This window comes from Moschus berezovskii, chromosome 14 (assembly GCF_049115385.1).
Source record: "Moschus berezovskii isolate FMDL1 chromosome 14, NW_MosBer_1.0, whole genome shotgun sequence".
Classification (NCBI taxonomy): Eukaryota; Metazoa; Chordata; class Mammalia; order Artiodactyla; family Moschidae; genus Moschus; species Moschus berezovskii.
The window spans coordinates 47,094,669-47,115,970 of record NC_142473.1 but is presented as its reverse complement, the minus strand read 5'-3'; the positions used below and the strand labels follow the sequence as shown (position 1 = coordinate 47,115,970).

The window sequence follows — 21,302 nt, the reverse complement described above, 5'->3', positions numbered from 1 at the left end:
CTAGGAATACAATAATGAAGAAAAATAAAATCCATACCCATGAGATTATCTAATACTTTATACAGTTAAGTTCTGTAACAACCACTGAGAGGCAATGTTTCATATTTGTTACAAATTCAGTTTATTATTTCCAAATATGTTATAAATGGAAATCTTCTAAGTAAAAAAATAACTAAGAAATGTAATCAACTGGGCAACTATACATGGGTATATCTTAGTGGTTATGAACATTTTTATTCCCTTGAATGTGACATGGATTAAATACACTTTGTGTGCATGCCAAGTCACTTCAGTTGTTCCTGACTCTTTGTGACCCTGTGGACTATAGCCTGCCAGGCTTCTCTGTCCATGGGATTTCCCAGGCAGGAATACTGGAAAGGGTGCCATTTCCTTCTCCAGGGGATCTTCCTGACTGAGGGCTTGAACTCAGTCTCCTGTACCAGCATGCTGAGTCTTTATTGCTGAGCCACCAGGGAAGCCCATTTAGTGGTAGCATTTAACCATTTAAGTGTCAGTATTTAAATACAATAAAAGGAAAATGGAAAATCCTTTGAATCAGGATTCTTCTGAACTGTCCTCAAATGATATCATGTAGCAAGCAGATATTAAATACTTTATGTATGATTCTAGCAAGCGGAGTACATTAATCAACAACCCATTGGTCATGACTGTTAGTATTTGGTATTTTGAAAAGAGTTTCCTTCATAAACCTAGCATAAATATTAAATGTTTAATTTTTAAAAGAAAGCAATTAGTTTCCTGATAACATTGTGACCATTTCTGAATGCTCAAGCTTCATTAAATATCTTATTATTTCATTAATGCTTATCATGGCTCTGTATCATTGCTTATGTCTTTCTCTCTGCCTGGAATGTCCTTCCACTTTTCTAGCTAGTAAAAGTTAGCTCTTAGTATCTCTGTTATTGCACTAATTACAGTGTACTATAATTTTTAAAACATATAAATGTTATATCTTACCTGGTATAAGAGGATGAGACTGTTTTATCTTTATATCCCTAGTGACTAGCACAGGACTTGACTTATGGTAATGGTTCTCTAAGTATTTGACAAAAAAATCATACTCCTGTAGATAGGCATTATAGAAATTTTGTTCTTTCTACTAATTATCATAAAAACTTAAAATTGAAACAGTCTTCCCTAGAAATTCTTAGGACTCTGGAATAAAGTAGACATAGTAAGATGTATCTTCAGAAAAGTGCTCCAGACAGACTAGTGAGAAGATTTAATTTGTTTCAAAACTTCAAGACAAATAGCTGACAAACTGTCTCAAAATGATTAATCATACATATAGTTACAGTACAACACTAAATTTCCCATTGCTTCCTTTTCTACCTAGAGCACGATATTCTATTTACAGTAATGATCTAAACTTTTATCCCCACAGATTCTCCAACTACGTGTTAAACTACACACAACAAAAATGAAAATGGCTACTTCATTTTTTTCAATTGCAATTCAGAGTAAGACTAAATCAAGTACTAATGTTATATGAATGATCTAGGAAAACTAAATGAAAACAGTAATGTGATCCAAGACTCTAGATTTTGATCATTTAAGAAAAAAGGACAAAAATCATTCTACAACTTATACATTAATCATGTGGTTCATAAATTTACCAATCAATATATTCTTCTTAAAGGTGTTACCTTTAAAGAGAAGAATTTTCCACAACTTAAGCCTTCATTCTTTCCTCTAATCTTTCTTCTTTCTTTTCAGGAACATAAATTACTTTTGATATGCTTATAAAAGTTAATATCACTTTAAGAATAATTATATAGCATTACAACCAGAAGCTTTTCCAGAGGAAGACAAAAGAGAGAATGCCAGAAGTTTTCCATTAAAACATTTAAGAGCAGAAATAACTTTCTGAATAGCAAGTATGGTTACAATCAACATTTTAAGGATGTTTATATAAAAAGGAAAAATAATGTTCGCAAGATAAACTGAAGAAAAAACTAGCAATTTTAATAATTTAAAAAAAAATCTCTACTTAGTATTAGAGATAATACACAGAAATATTGACTCAATAATAGTCCATGAAAAACTGGCTAATTATGGGTGAGGAAAAAGAAAGTATGCATATAAAAAAAGTTACACTAGGATGAGATCATGAGGAAATAGAAATTTTGATCAGACCAATAATGAGTAAGGAGATTCAAACTATAACAAAAACCTCCCAACAGAGAAAAGTCCTGGACCAGATGGTTTCACTGGTGAATTCTACCAAACATTTAAAGAAGAATGAATACCAATTCTTCTCAAACTCCTTCAAAAAACTGAAAAGGAAGAAACAACCCCTAAGGCCAGAATTACCAGAATAACAAAGCCAGGACAGGACTCAACAGGAAAGAAAACTGGAGGCCAATATTACTGATTAAAATAATGTATGAAAATTCTCAACAGAATAGCAGGAAAATGAATTCAATACCACATTAAAAGGACCATACACAATGATCAACTGGAATTTAAGAATTTAATTGCAGGATGCAAGGATATTTCAACATATACAAATAAACCAATGTGATATACCACATTAATAGAATATTAAAAAATCCTATGATTATCTCAATACATGCAGAAAAACATCTGATTCAAAATTATTTCATGATAAAAACTCTTAAAAAATTAAGTATGGAAAAAAACATACCCCAACATAAAAAATGCCAATATGAGAAGTCCACAGCTAACATCTTATTTAACAGTGAAAGCATGAGAGCTTTCCTGCTAAGATCAGGAGTAGGACAAGGGTCCCCACTCCTTTTCAACACAGTACTGGAAATCCTACCCAGGGCAATTAGGCAAGAAAATGAAATAGAAAGCATCAAATCAGAATGGAAGAAGTAACGGTTTCTGTTTACAGATTATCTTATATATATATATATATACAGAAAATCCTAAAGATTCTGTCAGAGAACAGTTAGAACTAATAAACAAATTCAGCAAATTTGCAGGATATAAAATCAACATAGAAAAATCAGTTGCATTTCTACACACTAACAACAAACTATTTGAAAAAGAAATAAAATAATCTCATTTATAGTAACAACAAAATGAATAAAATACTTATGAATAAATTTAACCAAAGGCCTCAGTAGATAATGTTTTCCATATCCCAAAGGTTTTAAGACTTTGTATTTTTGTTATCTTGATGTTATGATGTTGTTTTTAAATGCCATGTACTCAGTGAGTGATATAAACACATTGTATATTTCAGTTAATTAAAATTAAAAAAAAAAAAAAAAAAGAAAGACCATCTTACACCAGAGAAATGAACAGCATAGGAGCTGCACCATCTGAAGGACCCACCACTCCTTAAGTTGCATTTCCCATAAAGCCTGACTTCTTCCCACTTCAACTCCACAGCAATCCTCTCTTCCTTTCTTTGGTTTAGTTATGTTAAGTTCCAGTTCCTTGAATGTGCTAATATTCCTGCGGGATGTGCTCTCTTCCCCTTAGGCTGTGGTTCTATCATCTGACCACTTCCTCCTTCAGCAGACATCCCTGCACCCAAAACTGTTCCTTCTAGTCTGCACTGCCCCCTCTTCCCACACTCTTTCATTCAACCCATGTCTCTGAGGCCGCTCTGCACCTGCTCACTTGAATGGTGACATGATTTATTCAACTTTTGTTGTTGTTGCTGTTGTTGTTAATGTATGGATTGGTGGGATATTTGTTCTATTTCTAGATTGCCTCAGGGATTTTAGAGAGCCAGGGACAGGGGCTGCACTATGTTTGCATTATGAAAGTAATACTTGTCCATAACAGAATTCTTGGAGAAAAATAGAAATGCAAAACATAAGAAAAAAAAGTTATTTATAATTCCATCATCCAGAGATAAGTCCTATTAATATTTGGGCTTATTTCCTTTCAGACTTGACAATATAATTCAGATTATGCAGCACATATAACTTTGAATGCTCATTTCCCTTAAATGGAAAGTATTTACCTGTATTTTAAAAGTTCTGTTAAAATGTTATTTTAAAAGCTGCATGATATTCCATTTTATATGATATCAAAATGTATAAATATGTAAATCTAATTAAACATACTCCTATTATTGTAAAAAATAAAATAAAAAATAAATTTAACCACAGAGGCAAAGATCTGTATGTTGAAACTGATGAGAGTTTGATGAAAGAAACTGAGGAAGAAACAAATGAATGGAAATATATCCCATGTTCATAATTCGGAAGAATTAACACTTAAAATATCCATACTACATAAAACCACCTATAAATTCAATTTAATCAAAATTATTGAAAAGACCCTGATACTAGAAAAGATTGAAGGCAGGAGAAGGGGACGACAGAGAATGAGATGGTTGGATGGAATCACCGACTCAATGGACATGAGTCTGGATACACTCCGGGAGTTAGTGATGAACAGGGAGGCCTGGTGTGCTGTGGTCCCTGGGGTCGCAAAAAGTTGGACACTACTGAGTTACTGAACTGAACTGATAATTATATTTGCATAGACACAGAAAAAAATCAATCCTAAAATTCATATGAACCATAAAAGTCCCTGAATAGCCAAAGGAATTCTGAGAAAGGACACAGTTGGAGGTTTCACAATTCCTGATTTTAAACTATATTACAAGGCTACAATAATATTTTTTAAAAAGTATAGTATTGGCATAAAAACAGACACATAGATTAATGGAATAGAATTCAGAGTGTAGGAAGAAACTCACACATATACAGTGAACTAATACGTGACAAAGACCCAAAAATATTCAATGGGGAAAAGGATAGTCTCTTTAACTAAAACTGAATATTCATGTGCAAAATAATGAAATTGGACCCCGATCTCACACCACTCACAAAAAATAACATGAAACAGATTAAATATATAAATAAAAGAAAAAAAACTATAAAACTACTAAAGGAAACAGAGATAAAGCTCCCTGATGCTGGTCTTGGCAATGATTTTTAAATGTGACACCCCAACTCAAGCAGCAAATACAAAAATAAACAACTGGGACTATACCCAACTAAAGAGTTTCTTAATAGCAGGAGAAACAATCAGCAAAATGAAAAGGCAATCTATAAACAGGAGAAATTACATGCAAATCATCTATTTGCTAAGATATTAATATCTAAAATATAATAGGAACTCATATAACTCAATAGCAAAAAGGAAAAAAAAAAGATTACAAAATGGGCAAAGGACTTAAAAAAACACAGACATTTTTCCAAGAAGACATATAAATGCCGACAGGCACATGAAAAGATGCTCAACTTCGTTAATCATCAAGGAAATGCCAATCATCTCACAACAGTTAGAATGACTACTATCAAAAGACAAAAGAGATCTCTCTTATATACTGTTGGCAGGAATGTAAACTGGTCAAGCTACTATGGAAAACGGTATGAGGGCTCTCAAAAAATTAAAAAAAAAAAACAACAGAATATGATACAGTGATTCCACTCCTGGGTACATATTCAAAGGAAATAAACTTACTATCTCTAAGAGGTACTCATGTGCTCACTGTAGTATTATTTACAATAGCCATGACATGGAAACAACCTAAGTGTCCATCAACAGATGACTGGAAAAAAATACATATATAATACATTGGGGTACTATTCAATTATAAAAAGGAAGGAAACACTGTCTTTCACCGGAATCATGGATAGATCCCAAAGGCACTATGCTAAATGAAATGTCAGCGAAAGACTAATATTCTGTATTCTCATTTTTACAGACTCTGAAAAAGTTGAAATCAGAAACAGAATGGTGGCTGAAGGGGCTAGGTGGTGTGGGAGGGCTTTCCCAGGTGGCTCAGTGGTAAAGAATCCGCGTGCTAATGCAAGCAGATGCAGGAGATGTGGGTTTAATCCCTGGTTTGGGAAGATACCCTGGAGTAGGAAATGGCAACTCACTTCAGTATTCTTGCAAGGAAAATCCCATGGACAGAGGAGTCTAGCAGAAACAGTCCATAAAGGTAGCAAAGAGTCAGACACAACTGAGTAACTGAGCACGCATGTACGCAAAGGGTGGGGGAAGTGGGAAGGTACTGGTCAAAAAGTACAAATTCCAGTATAAGATGAATAAATTCTGAGCATGTAATGTATAGCATGGTACTATAATTAACAATATTGTAGTACAGATTTAAAAACTGTGAAAAGAGTAGAAGTTAAATGTTATCAGCACACAAATGATAGTTATGTGAGGGGATGAAGGTGGTAATTAATCTTATTACAGTAATCATTTTGCAATACATATAAGCACCATAGCATCACACTGTAAACCTTAAACTTACACGTTATATCTCAAGAATATCTCAACAAACACAGATGTTACATGACTAATGCTGTTTTACTATGGAAACAGAGTGACAGTAACTTAAGGCCCAAACTAGCTTTAGCCTCTGACTTTAAGAAGGTCTAATAAATAGTATACTAAAAAATTGGGAACAATTATTCTATAATGAGTGTGTTTATAGTTAGAAACCAAATTATAGGTGAACATATATCTCAAAAGATGTCAAGAGAATTTCACAAATTTATCTGGGTAAGGAGGGATACCTGAGCTGTGGATTAGAAAAATCAGAGGGGCTACAAAAACCAGTTCCTGTGAATACAATCTTAATTGACATGAAAAATTACAATTTTCTACACAAAACACAAATCTTAGGTAAATAAAAAGCAATTCACATAGACTACAAAAAGATACAAATAAAATAGATGTTACGTTGGAGATGAAGCTGGTTAACAGAAAATTTTAAGGAATGAGGTGGGGAATGGCATAAGTCCACATAACTACTTCAGGCAAACATAGCTCTGAAACTGTGAAAAACAAATTCATTATCATAACAACCCTTGGAAAGAAGAACCAAGGAAATGCTATCATTACATTTAGGCCTTTCACAGGAAAACTAGTCAAGGCTACAAAAGTATCTTAGAGTTTTATCAGCTTCCTGTCTGTGCTTTGTAAAATCTACCACCACTACCGCATCCCCAGCACAGGTAGTGAACTGTGATAATGGTCTAATATTGGCCTTCAACAACAGTCTAACCAAAATGACCGGTGATAAAAACATGATTTCAGACAGAATTATCAGTACCACATGCTTTGGCAACTACAACTGCATACAATGCTGTTTGAGAAGCACCTTTCTTTCTCCTTTCCTCTCTTATCTTTTCCTTATAAAGAATAAGCTGAAAGAAAGATGCTGAAAAAGTAAATTTTGAATATGTAAGCAAAAGATAATTAAGCTCAAAATACTAGAGAGTAAAATAATGAAATCTGATATTCAAAGGGCTGATCATCATCTATTCTGTGCACTTCATCCATATACAGAACTCTCCTAGGAGATATGACTGCCATCTTCTTCATGGCTGGTGCAGTAATTTATTTGGTAAACACTGATGCCTTCTGGGCCCAAGGCACTATGCCAGATATAGAGGATGCACAAGATAATAAGACAAGGCAGTTCTTGAAGCTTCCCAGTCAAGAAAGTGAAAATGTCCTATTAATAAATAAGAGAAAAACATGTCTTCCTGAAGACATCTGGGAATTAACATATCAGTCCTGTACTGCCTTTTTCTTACTAGAAGGATAAAATCTCTTACTTTGTTCAAGCACTGAACTTTCATAAAAAAAAAAAAAAAGAAAGGTGTACATATGAAGACTAAATAGTTGCACAAATTTTCTAAATATTTGAAAGACAAAGCACAAATACAGAAAAGGATACAAATCAAATGTATAGTTCAATGAACTATCTTACAAACACTACCAAGGCCAAGGGAGGACTTTGCCAGCAGCCCTAGAGGCCCCTTGCATGTGCCTCTAATCGTGGCAACTTCTCCATTGCCATAAGTAATCAATATCCTGCCTTTCTTCTATTAAGCATTTTCCCGATTTTTCCTACATTTTTTAATCACCAAAAGGTACATCCCTAACACTACAGTATAATCTCACTCTGTTAAAAATGGAATCTGTTTCAAATCTCTTATTTTTTGTCCACGTGGCATGCTGGATCTTGGTTCCATGACCAGGGATAGAACCTGCATTCGCTGCAGTGGAAGCATGCAGTCTTAACCACTGGACAGCCAGGGAAGACCCTCAAAACACTTTTAATCTTGAGGTTCCTCCTCCATATAATTTATTTGTTAAAGAATTTGTGACATTGACCAACAGTTTCTGAGAGCCTGGATTTTGACAACTGCAGTCTCTGGAAGCAATGTGTTCCTTAACCTCTATATTTCCTGGGATCAGAATCAGACTTAATCTCTTGGACAAAATACAGGTAGCATTTAGCAAGGTTAGTTCAGTTCGGTTCCGTTGCCCAGTTGTGTCCAACTCTTGTTCAAACTCATGCCCACTGAGTCGGTGATGCCATCCAACCACCTCATTCTCTGTCATCACCTACTCCTCCCGCCTTCAGTCTTTCCCAGCATCAGGGTCTTTTCCAATGAGTCAGCTCTTCACATCAGGTGGCCAAAGGATTGGAGCTTCAGCTTCAGCATCAGTCCTTCCAATGAATATTCAGGACTGATTTCCTTTAGGATGGACTGGTTGGATCTCCTTGAAGTCCAAGGGACTCTCAAGAGTCTTCTCCAACACCACAGATCAAAAGCATCAATTCTTCGGCGCTCAGCTTTCTTTATAGTCCAACTCTCACATGCATACGTGACCACTGGAAAAACCATAGCTTTGACTAGATGGACCTTTGTCGGCAAAGTGATACCTCTTCTTTTAATTATGCTGTCTAGGTTGTCATAGCTTTTCTTCCAAGGAGCAAGCGTCTTTTAATTTCATGGCTGCAATCACCATCTACAGTGATTTTGGAGCCCCCCCAAAGTAAATTCTGTCACTGTTTGCACTGTTTCCCCATCTAATTGCCATGATTTTTGTTTTCTGAATGTTGAGCTTTAGGCCAACTTTTTCACCCTGCTCTTTCACTTTTATCAAGAGGCTCTTTAGTTCTTCACTTTTTGCCAAAAGGGTGGTGTCATCTATGTATCTGAGGTTATTGATATTTCTCCTGGCAATCTTGATTCCAGCTTGTGCTTCTTCCAGCCCAGCATTTCTCATAATGTGTTCTGCATATGAGTTAAATAAGCATAAGCACGGTGACAATATACAGCCTTGACGTACTCCTTTTCCTATCTGGAACCAGTCTGATGTTCCATGTCCAGTTCTAACTGTTGCTTCCTGACCTGCATACAGGTTTCTCAAGAGGCAGGTCAGGTGGTCTGGTATTCCCATCTCTTTCAGAATGTTCCACAGTTTATTGTGATCCACACAGTCAAAGGCTTTGGCATAGTCAATAAAGCAGAAGTAGATGTTTTTCTGGAATTCTCTTGATTTTTTGATGATCCAGCAGATGTTGGCAATTTAATCTCTGGTTCCTCTGCCTTTTCTAAATCCAGTTTGAATATCTGGAAGTTTATGGTTCACGTACTGTTGAATCCTGGCTTGGAAATTTTGAGCTTTACTTTATTAGCGTGTGAGATGAGTGCAATTGTGCAGTAGTTTGAGCATTCTTTGGCACTGCCACTGTATAACTGTTAGGGATTTGGTTTAGGTCATACCTGAATGGTCTAATGGTTTTCCCTACTTTCTTCAATTTAAATCTGAGTTTGGCAATAAGAAGCTCACAATCTGAGTCATGGTCAGCTCTTGGTCTTGTTTTTTCTGACTGTATAGAGCTTCTCCATGTTTGGCTGCAAAGAATATAATCAATCTGATTTCGGTGTTGACCATCTGGTGATGTCCATGTGTAGTCTTCTCTTGCATTGTTGGAAGACGGTGTTTGCTATGACCAGTGTGTTCTCTTGGCAAAACTATTAGCCTTTGCCCTGCTTCATTCCTTACTCCAAGGCCAAATTTGCCTGTTACTCCAGGTGCTTCCTGACTTCCTACTTTTGCATTCCAGTCCCCTATAATGAAAAGGACATCTTTTTTGGGTGTTAGTTCTAGAAGGTCTTGTAGGTCTTCATAGAAACATTCTACTTCAGCTTCTTCAGCATTACTGGTCAGGGCATAGACTTAGATTACTATGATATTGAATGGTTTGCCTTGGAAATGAACAGACAACATTCTGTCGTTTTTGAGATTGCATCCAAGTACTGCATTCCAGACTCTTCTGCTGACTATGAGGGCTAAGGGATTCCTGCCCCAGTAGTAGATATAATGGTCATCTGAGTTAAATGCATCCATTCCAGTCCATTTTAGTTCGCTGATTCCTAAAATGTCAATGTTCACTCTTGCCATCTCCTGTTTGATCACTTCTAATTTGCCTTGATTCATGGACCTAACATTCTAGGTTCCTATGCAATATTGCTCTTTAAAGCATTGGACCTTGCTTCCATCACCAGTCATATCCACAGCTGGGCACTGTTTTTGCTTTGGCTCCGTCTCTTCATTCTTTCTGGAGTTGTTTCTCCACTGATCTCCAGTAGCGTATTGGGCACCTACCAAACTGGGGAATTCATCTTTCAGTGTCCTGTCTTTTTGCCTTTTCATACTGTTCATGGGGTTCTCAAGGCAAGAATACTGAAGTTGCTTGCCATTCCCTTCTCCGGTGGACAACATATTGTCAGAACTCTCCACCAGGACCCATCTGTCCTGGGTGGCCCTACACAGCATGGCTCATAGTTTCAATGAGTTAGACAAGGCTGTGGTCCATGTATTTACATTGGTTAGTTTTCTGTGATTGTGGTTTTCAGGTTGTCTGCCCTCTGATGGAGAAGGTTAAGAGGCTTATGGAAGCTTCCTTATGGGATAGACTGACTGAGGGGGAAACTGGGTCTTGTTCTGATGGGCAGGGCTATGCTCAGTAAATCTTTAATCCAATTTTCTGTTGATGGGTGGAGCTGTGTTCCCTCCCTGCTGTTTACCTGGGGCCAAACTATGGTTGAGGTAATGAAGATAATGGTGCTTCTGCTACTGCTAAGTCACTTCACTTGTGTCCGACTCTGTGTGACCCCATAGACGGCAGCCCACCAGGCTCCCCCGTCCCTGGGACTCTCCAGGCAAGAACACTGGACTGGGTTGCCATTTCCTTCTCCTTATACAGTCTTACTCAAAAACAATTTTAGGACTCTTTACTTAAAAACAACCTTATCTAAAATGGAGTAACTTTGGTTCTATGAGCAGCAAGCAGCAAGCAAAGTACAGAAGCAAAAATGCATTACAGAAGCATTAAGTTTTACATTACGTTACAGCGTCTAATCTGAAATCACACCCATAATATCATTTTTCAGGATATTTCCCAGGATGTCTGAACCATAGCTATCTATTTTGAGTTTTAATTGTAAAATTTTTTTTCATAGCCAAAGCAGATGTCACCATTAATGACATCAGTGTTTTTCTAGGTATGAGAAGATGCAAGAATTGGAACTCTTAAAACCTTTTTCTGAAAAGATCTGACTATCTGAAGGCCTGTTCTGCCAGTTTTTTCAGAGCACAGAGTGCCTCATTCCCGATTTTCACCCTGAACTTCTTTCAGGGGGTGTTGAAGGTCATCAGCTTGCAATGGTCATGATGTAATCTTTGTAGAGGCAGCTGGCAAGGACCACCTTCCAGTCAGCAGGGTCCCAATGGTGACTTCCCTCCGAAGACCGCATGCATGTACTGCTACATTCAGTGCAGCCCACCATCGACCCACGCCTCCACCGGAGACTCCTGGACACCCACCTGCAAGTCCGAGACAGTCTCTTGTGGGGGTACCGCTCCTTTCTCCTGGGTCCTGGTGCACAAGGTTCTGTTGTGCCCTCCAAGAGTCTATTTCCCAGTCCGGTGTAAATTCTGGCAGCTCTATGGTGGGGTTAATGGCGACCTCCTCCAAGAGGGCTTATGCTATACCCAAGTCTGTGGCACCCAGAGCCCCTGTCCCTGAGGCAGACCACCGCCAACCCATGTACAAGCTATACAAGCCCTCTTAAGTGAAAAAGATCATGTGAATAGTGCTTACCTAAAATCAATTAAGTCAGTGATTAGTAGGGACCATACATAGGCTGTAGGCAGTTCATGAACCCCTAAAATTACATCCAAAACTTTGTGGAAGAAGGTTTTAATCAACAAGATAGTCTTTATAGAAATAAGTGCCACGAAGGAGTCAGTGCCTATTTCACACATTAAACAAAATAGCTTTAATTAAATTAGTTTGAACTTGGTTGAGATGATTCAATGAGAAGAAACTTTCAGGGAGGAAGAAAAGGAATACATGATTTTTAACAGTTTAAACTCCTATGGGGAGGCAGATATTATAGAGAACTACTACTTTGGGATTGATGCCATCATTCATCTTTATCAGGATACTAGAAACTCTATGTGTGGTGATTTAGTCACTGAGTCATGTCCAACTCTGGAGACCTCATGGACTGTAGTCTGCAAGGCTTCTCTGTCCATGGGATTCTAGAGTCAAGAATACTGGGGTGGGTTGCCATTTTCTTCTCCAGAGGATCTTCCTGACCCAGGAATTGAACCAAAGTCTCCTACACTGCAGGCTGATTCCTTACTAACTGGGCTACAAGTGAAGCCCATTAAACTCTTCTGAGGCTCTCTAAATTTCACTGATGGAAATCACAAAGAATAAGGATGGGACCATTAAAGAAAAGTGCTTCCCTGGTGGCTCAGAGGTTAAAGCTTCTGCCTCCAATGCGGGAGACCCGGGTTCGATCCCTGGGTCGGGAAGATCCCCTGGAGAAGGAAATGATAACCCACTCCAGTATTCTTGCCTGGAGAATCCCATGGACGGAGAAGCCTGGTAGGCTACAGTCCACGGGGTCACAAAGAGTCGGACACGACTGAGCGACTGAACGGAACGGAACGGATTAAAGGAAGAGGAGTGATGTGTTTCAGAGTTGAGCAGGGAGTAAAATTCAACATGAGATGGTGGGGGAATAAAAAGGTAGAATTTTTGTGTAAAGAATTAAGAATTCCACGGAGAAGTAGAGATGAGCCCCCAGGAAAGGGACGGTTTCAACTCAACTATAAAAAGACACAGATGGAGAACAGTGTGAAAGACATAATCTAAGGGAGTGAGAAATTCTTACGTAGGTACTTATATAAGACAAGTAAGAGATAATTAGACATGGAACAACAGACTGGTTCCATATAGGAAAAGGAGTACATCAAGGCTGTATATTGTCACCCTGCTTATTTAACTTACATGCAGAGTACATCACGAGGAATGCTGGGCTGGAAGAAGCACAAGCTGGAATCAAGATTGCCGGGAGAAATATCAATAACCTCAGGTACGCAGATGACACCACCCTTCTGGCAGAAAGTGAAGAGGAACTCAAAAGCCTCTTGATGAAAGTGAAAGAGGAGAGTGAAAAAGTTGGCTTAAAGCTCAATATTCAGAAACCTAAGATCATGGCATCTGGTCCCATCATTTCATGGCAATTAGATGGGGAAACAGTGGAAATAGTGCCAGACTTTATTTTTCTGGGCTCCAAAATCACTGCAGATGGTGATTGCAGCAATGAAATTAAAAGACGCTTACTCCTTGGAAGGAAAGTTATGACCAACCTAGACAGCATATTAAAAAGCAGAAACATTACTTTGTCAACCAAGGTCCGTCTAGTCAAGGCTATGGTATTTCCCGTGGTCATGTATGAATGTGAGAGTTGGACTATAAAGAAAGCTGAGCGCCGAAGAATTGATGCTTTTGAACTGTGGTGTTGGAGAAGACTCTTGAGAGTCCCTTGGACTTCAAGGAGATCCAACCAGTCCATCCTAAAGGAGATCAGTCCTGGGTGTTCATTGGAAGGACTGATGTTGAAGCTGAAACTCCAGTACTTTGGCTACCTGATGCGAGGAGCTGACTCATTGGAAAAGACCCTGATGCTGGGAAAGATTGAGGGCAGGAAGAGAAGGGGACGACAGAGGATGAGATGGCTGGATGGCATCACCAACTCAATGGACATGGGTTTGGGTGGACTCTTGGAGATGGTGATGGACAGGGAGACCTGGTGTGCTGCAGTTCATGGGGTCAAAAAGAGATGGACACGACTGAACGACTGAACTGACTGAAGAGATAAAGTAAGTGACAATCTCTGGCAGCACTGATCTGAAACATACTCTAAGTTACATTACTCCTTTAATAAAGTATGAGCTGTCCAATGTACAGAGGGCACTTTCTCGTGTCCTCCCTCTAATTCTTCCCCTGAGCCATTGCTAGAAAATTATAGATGAAGTCCTGTTACAGGTGATGAAATGAAAAGGAAGGGATTCTTTTAGTTTTATCGTCTAAGAAAAAACAAAACCTACTATCTATTCATCTTTTACAGCACAGAGAAAATATGTTTTCTTTCTAAAAGCCTAAGTGACTACAGAGAAAAAGGAGCCTAGGTTAAAAACAATGAATACTAGTTGGGATTAGAACCCATATAATTATATATTTTATATATAAGTTATTTAATTGTTTACTTTTTTATTGTCCTGGTTCATGTCAGGTGATGTGAGCTTAAAAATTAATCTTCTTTTCAGAAGCTTTTGGAAAAACACTGAAAAATGGAGAACAAGACATACCTAACTGCTGGAACAGGAGAGCCACACTAGTTCCTGTGACAGGAAGACTGTCATGCAAGGGAGTCTGGATCAGCTGTCTGTCTCCTGCACCCAAGGAAAACAGCTTCTGCAGAACGGGGGGAAAACACATACACACAAGAAATTATTTCTTTACAGACATTTTCTCAAGATAAAAAATATCCCTTTGAAGTTCAAATTTAGAGTAGATGATGGTCATATAAGATCCAATTAACAGATGGGAAGGGCAATAAGGCAGCTCAAAACACTCAAGTTACTTTGTGCCCAAATGAATATGATACAAGAAAATTCAGTAGTTGGAAGGTGGAAATTTAGTAATAATGAAACACACAAATCACTGAGAGTAACACGTAACTTAAAAAGAATAAAATGTTAAAACTAACATTTATATGCCAGTTATATGTCAATAAAACTGGAAAAATAAAAGAAATATAGTAATATGAAACATATAATTTAAAACTTCTAATAGTCACAATAAAAATCTTTTTTAAATTAAAAAATACATAAAACTGTGTCAACAAAAATTTCATCATAATAAAAGCTCATAAAATAACTCACCTGCTTTACAGTTTAGGTTCAATTGTGACTAAACTTACATTTCATATTCTGCCCTTGGAGTACAAACAGGAGAATGAGGGAGCACAGTGCAGAAGGAAAATAAACTTAAGAGTAACCAAAAGACAGGAGGAAAGATAGTAGATAGTTAAAAAGGCAAAGGGCAAGGAAAAAAGATGTCAATTTTTCCATAAGTAACATCTCTATCAGACTTTTTTTTTTTATTGATCAGAGTTTAAAAAATGTAATTTTTAGAGGGTTGTTCTTTCCCTTGATATTACATAAGAATAAGTATAATAAGTGGTCAACTAATCAATTTTAGGACTTAAGTAGTTTTTTTAAGTTACCTAGGAACATTTAGTCATAGAAGCTGAGGTTCTCATTTTTCTATTTCAGAGAAGAAGATAAAAATTTCAAGACACAGAGATGAAAGACATGTCACTTTGAGAAAGCTTTATTTCAGTGTAAGAGTTTTATGATCTCATGCGCTCTGCTGCTGCTGCTGCTGCTGAGTCACTTCAGTCGTGTCCGACTCTGTGTGACCCCTTAGACGGAAGCCCACCAGGCTCCCCTGTCCCTGGGATTCTCCAGGCAAGAACACTGGAATGGGTTGCCATTTCCTTCTCCAATGTGTGAAAGTGAAAAGTGAAAGTGAAGTCGCTCAGTCGTGTCCGACCCTTAGCGACCCCACGGACTGCAGCCTACCAGGCTCCTCCATCCATGGGATTTTCTAGGCAAGAGGACTGGAGTGGCTTGCCATTGCCTTCTCCGCTCATGCGCTCAATCTAAGTATATGATGAAATTCTTTAAGGTACAGATTATACTTTTCAAAGATCTGTGATTTTGGACAATGGTCAATCAACATCATTATTATTATTAAAGGTAGACAACTGAGATGAGAAAAATAAGCCCTCTTCTTCTGAAGCTTAAGTGCAAGCTATTCTACTAAACATTACATGCAACATACTGCGTGTTCATTGGAAGGACTGATGCTAAAGCTGAAACTCCGATAATTTGGCCACTTCATACGACGAGCTGACTCACTGGAAAAGACTCTGATGCTGGGAGGGATTGGGGGCGGGAGGAGAAGGGGACGACAGGGCATGAGATGACTGGATGGCATCACTGACTCAATGGACATGAGTTTGAGTGAACTCCGGGAGTTGGTGATGGACAGGGACGCCTGGCGTGCTGTGATTCATGGGATCGCAAAGAGTCAGACACGACTGAACTGAACTGATCCAAGGAAATGAAGAAATGAATTAATCTATCCAGGGGCAGTTCCAATGTTACAAAAAATTACACTGAAAGTTTTCTTAATGTTATCTCTGAATTTTTATCACTGAAAAAAATTTTAATAAAATGAGGTATAATCATATAGAGGAATAAGCATGGTATAAAGAACACATTTGAAGTTCAATTTTAAAAACTGCATTCCCAAGAAAATGTAAGCTAGATTTCAAGTTACACAGAATATAACTTCTAACTATGCTATATGAAAGGTGAACCCTGTGTTAAAATTAACCCCGTGACCTAAGAAAAGAATGGAATCTTGTGTTTCTAGAAGGAAGACCACAGGGACAATGCTTAACTAAACTAAGACCTTTTTTTTTTTTTCCCAAGGATTGAACTCTCGCCCCCTGCATTGGAAGGGTGGAGTCTTAACCACTGGACCACCAGGGAAGTCCCCTAAGACCCACTTTGAAAAGAAAATATTTAAAGAATTCGTTTTTTTCCTTTTCTTCATAAATTAAATTAACTGGAGGAGAGGAGAAGAGAAGCAGGCCCTCTTCATCTTCTTTTTTATTCTGTTTACCTGAGATCCTCCAGCCGCTGGGACAAGACACGCACACAAGTTTGCAATGAGACTTTCCAAGGAGACATTCAGACTGTCCACATATACAGTGTAGATCAAACCCAGGCAAGCCTGAAAACAAAAGATGCACGTAGTTATTTCATGGAAAAAGCAAGTACTAAAAATAAATTGTGACATCTGCTCCCAGGAAAGTTTCTCTTTGAACATAGTATATTCTACAGCGACCATGGAATAAATTTTAAGCAGCAAATGTTATTAAGTTTATTAAATTTTCCTCCAGAACCAGAAGCTCTAAATGAGCTTCTAAGATGAGTTTATAAAAACCAGAAGTACATAATTTGTAAAACAGGTATTTGTGTTCAGATAACCACTCTAGCAAATCTGTAAGGCTTAAAACTCTTTTTGTCTTAATCTATTTTGCAAAACTCCAATTTTCAAGAAAAAAATTTTAGAAACTTTACCTTATTTTGTGATTCTCAATAATTCAGAACATTTTGCAGAAAAATTTAACTTATATGATTATAAAGAATAGCAAAATAGAGAATACATGATTAACACTTTAAGCTCAGAAGGTAGGTGGTAAAATGGAAGACAGAATGGAACCATATGAATCTACCAGTTTATTAAAATTTATAATTAAAAAATTAGTATCTATTAGGAGTTACCAACTGTCATTGAAATCTTGACACTAAGAATATATATAATCTCAACTATACAGAAAAGTTTTCCAGAAAGTATACATTAATTTCTCAAATCCTTGAGAGATTTTAAGGTATAGTTTATACTTTCTAAAGAAGATCTGTGATTTCTAGACAATGGTCAACATAACTAATATTAAAGATAGCAATTGAAGTAAGAAAAATAAGCTCTCTTCCCTTTCAAATGTATTTATAACTACAGTAAATTTTTTTGTATATTTGAAAATTCTATCTAAAAAGTAAAATATCTGGAAGTAAACAATATTTTAAAGCTATGTTGGTAGCAGTATGATCACAACTATTTGAAATCACAAATACTCATCCTATTTCCTTTCACCTGGACTCCTAAGAAGATCAGTAAAAACACACTAAGTTGTTGTATTACTAATGCATTTTAAACTTGATACAAGTAATCAAATGATTTCTTTAGGATTCATAAACTTTGGAGTCAGTAAAGATGGGACCTATTTTAAAATAAATTAAACATCCTTAAATATAAGGATATTTTAAACATCCTTAGATGTTTAAACAGTTATACTAACTTATTCAGGGATTTATTTCATCCAACATGAAATTCATTTCTTCTGTTCATAGTAATTTTATTTTATTGATGAATTCCCAATCAATTTAAAGATATTTTAGGTACAAAATAACCAAAATATTTTAGGTACAAAAACGCAGAATAGATTTATACAATGATACAAATCAACAACAACAACTATGAGTTCTTTACCCTAAAAATTTCTGGATAATCTAATCTTGATACCAACACCAGGCTTTTGGGAGCAAATACTTCCGCAGGCTGAATTAAACCAGACACTTCCACTCCACCTTCAGTCTCTTCCTTCTTTGTTCCCTAAAGAAACAGACACTGTAATCAACAGACAGAAAATTTCTTAGGTTTATAATTCACAAAATGTAGACATATCACACACTTCCATGTAATTTATAAAATCTAAAATTAATTACAAAATATAATTTACAAAACTCAAACTAAAAACAAAGAACATACTTTGAGAGGAATCTAAGAAGCAAGTAGGCAAATAAATTATGAAGCAGGGCATACTCATTACATTTCTGAAAATCCTTAAGCTCCAGATATACAGCACAATTTTATTTGAACATTTGGTTTCTATGTGAGGTACCAGTAATAAAAGGTAAATAAAACACAATTCATCACTGACTAGACAAATAAAAATGACACTTAATGGAAATTCAGTTTTTAAGACAAGAAAAAGAAATCTGTTTTAGAAGGCACTACTTTTTATTTTTGTTTTTTGGACTTCTCCCAGTCTTTCAAACAAAAGAGATAATCATTTAGGATTATCTTGCAGAATGCTCTTAGAAGTAAAGCCCAGACAGCTCTAAATTCTTTTTCCTCAGGAGCAACAATGTTGATTTTTTTAAAAACAGAGAATATTTTTATATACATAACTAAGTTTCAGAATGTACCTAGTTGTCACTGAGCTGTAAAGTTAAAAATAGTTGAAGTATAAAGCTTATGTCATGCACATTTTATTAGCACAATAAAAATATCTAGAATTTTTTTTAAAACCCTAAATATTGAGTGATTAAATACTGGTTAATGTAATAAACTTGAAAAATATTATTCTGGGGCTTCCCTAATGTTCCGGTGGTTAAGAATTCACTTTGCAATGCAGGGGACACTGGTTCCATCCCTGGTTCAGGAAGATCTCATAATGCTGCGGAGCAACTAAGCCCATGCCCCACTGACTACTGAGTCTGCACTCTGGAGCCCATGAGTTGCAACTACTGAGGCCTGCATGCTCTAGAACCCATGCTCCGCAACAAGAGAAGCTACCTCAATGAGAAGGATTGATGCCTGTGCACCACAACTAGAGAGTAGCTCCCACTCTCTGAAACTGGAGAAACCCTGTGCACAGCAACAAATACCCAGGGCAACCAAAAATAAACTAAATATATTAAAAGAAAAATATTATTTTCACTTATAAGCAACAAATATTTGCTGTGCATCTACTGCTCCATAACACTATATGATGTACTATAAAAGTTTCAAGAGAAAAGAAAAAACCAAGATAGAAAAATATTCAAATTTATTTCCAAATGATATTCTAAGATGCTAGGACATTTTCCTTGACTAGAATCCTTTTCTCTTTCCTTTCCACTAATCAAAGGTCCAGGAGCTTAGAATTTATCTTGCTTCTTGAAGGCTTTCCTTCACTGATTATTTTCTCCAACTGTTAATTCTTGGCACTGTTCATCAACATTGCACATACCTGTTCATACTTATTTCTCCTGCCAAGCCTCCCCGCTAAATGCCACAAAATGCTGATTCAACTGCCTGCTTGACCTCTCTACTTAGATGACAAATAGGTATCTCAAATATGACAAAAATATAGCTCCAATCTTTTTTCCCAAACTCCATTCCTGCAGTAATCTCTTATCTCAGTTAAAGGAAATTCTATCCTCCCATTTAGCAAATCAAAAATACTGATTCCTCTCTCTTTCATAACCTTGGCAGCAATTCTGATTTCTCACCACCTCCACTGCTACCACACGACAGTGAGCCACTATAGTCACTTTTCTGGGTTATTTTATCAGCTCCCTTTAGTCTACTCCATTCCTTATCAGCCCTACTTTGCTTCCTTGCTGCTCCTCAAATGTGCTGGACATGTTCCCAGGTAAGGGTCTCAAATACTTTATTATTCCTTTGCCTGGAATAGAAACAATAAATAATTCCCTCATCTCCCTCATACTACCATTCAAGCAAACTTCTGCTCTATTAAGGCTTTGCTGGCACCCTACTTGAAACTTCAATATCCTAACTCCACCTATGTCCCCTTTGCTTATTTTATTTTTCTCCATGGCACTTGTTACCATCCAACATTTCACTTATATTATTTTCTGGTTTTTGTCTCAACTAGAATGTGCTCCATGAAGACCAGGATTTCTGTTTTGTTCTTGTGATTTCCCAGTTTCTAAATCAAGAGGTGGGCACATAGTTGATATTTATATAATATTTATTCATTGTATTCATGCAGGAATGAATCTTCTTACATAAAATTAAAAATTTTCTTATTTTACCAAGGGAAGTTTTTCACCTCTACTCGAGGAGGCCAAGAACTGTATTAATATTTTCTATCTTCTTTGGAGCCCATATAGCTTCTATACAGTGAAATATGACCAAGTATTAGATGTCTATGGAATGTACATATCCAAAGGGAAATATCTGTTTACTTTTTATTATGTATGATAAGATCCATATGCTCTTGAAAGATTTTCATTTGTTATAAAGCAAAAGCTAAAATTAGGTTGGGTGGTTCTGGAATTCTTAGAAATAATAAAAATGTGATGAAAACGAATTTACCAAAGATTTCCACACTTAATGAATCATATTTTTTATGGATTACTAACAAATTTTGTCCTTGCATGACAAAAAATGACTGAAATTCCTGAAAGAGATAAAGTTATCCACATTTTTATGAGATTGTGATACATGCCCTAGAGTACCATTAGAAGTCAGCTTGAGTAAGTACATAACCATTTCATATAAATGACCATTAACCTATGTTAACCTAAACATAACATAGAATGTATTGGTCATTTCCTTTAATTTCCACTTAATTCACTAAGTGGAATAATTATTAACAAGAAAGAAAAAAGGTCTGACATAATATGAATCAATACTAAATAAAAACAAGTCCATTTTCTTTATATCACTTTTT

The 21,302-nt window shown here is 36.6% G+C and overlaps 1 protein-coding gene across 4 annotated transcripts in view; it reads right to left on the bottom strand.

The window, feature by feature from the left end:
- Positions 1-21,302, bottom strand: part of SBF2 (SET binding factor 2) — a 491,894-nt gene that overhangs the window by 234,262 nt on the left and 236,330 nt on the right. For all 4 annotated transcript variants that reach the window (XM_055423393.2, XM_055423395.2, XM_055423394.2 and 1 more), the window contains exons 4-6: positions 18,329-18,451; positions 16,898-17,008; positions 14,509-14,614 (exon numbers count right to left, since the gene is read on the bottom strand). In XM_055423393.2, the coding sequence (XP_055279368.1) occupies positions 14,509-14,614; positions 16,898-17,008; positions 18,329-18,451 (340 nt within the window). The remainder of the gene's footprint in view (positions 1-14,508; positions 14,615-16,897; positions 17,009-18,328; positions 18,452-21,302) is intronic.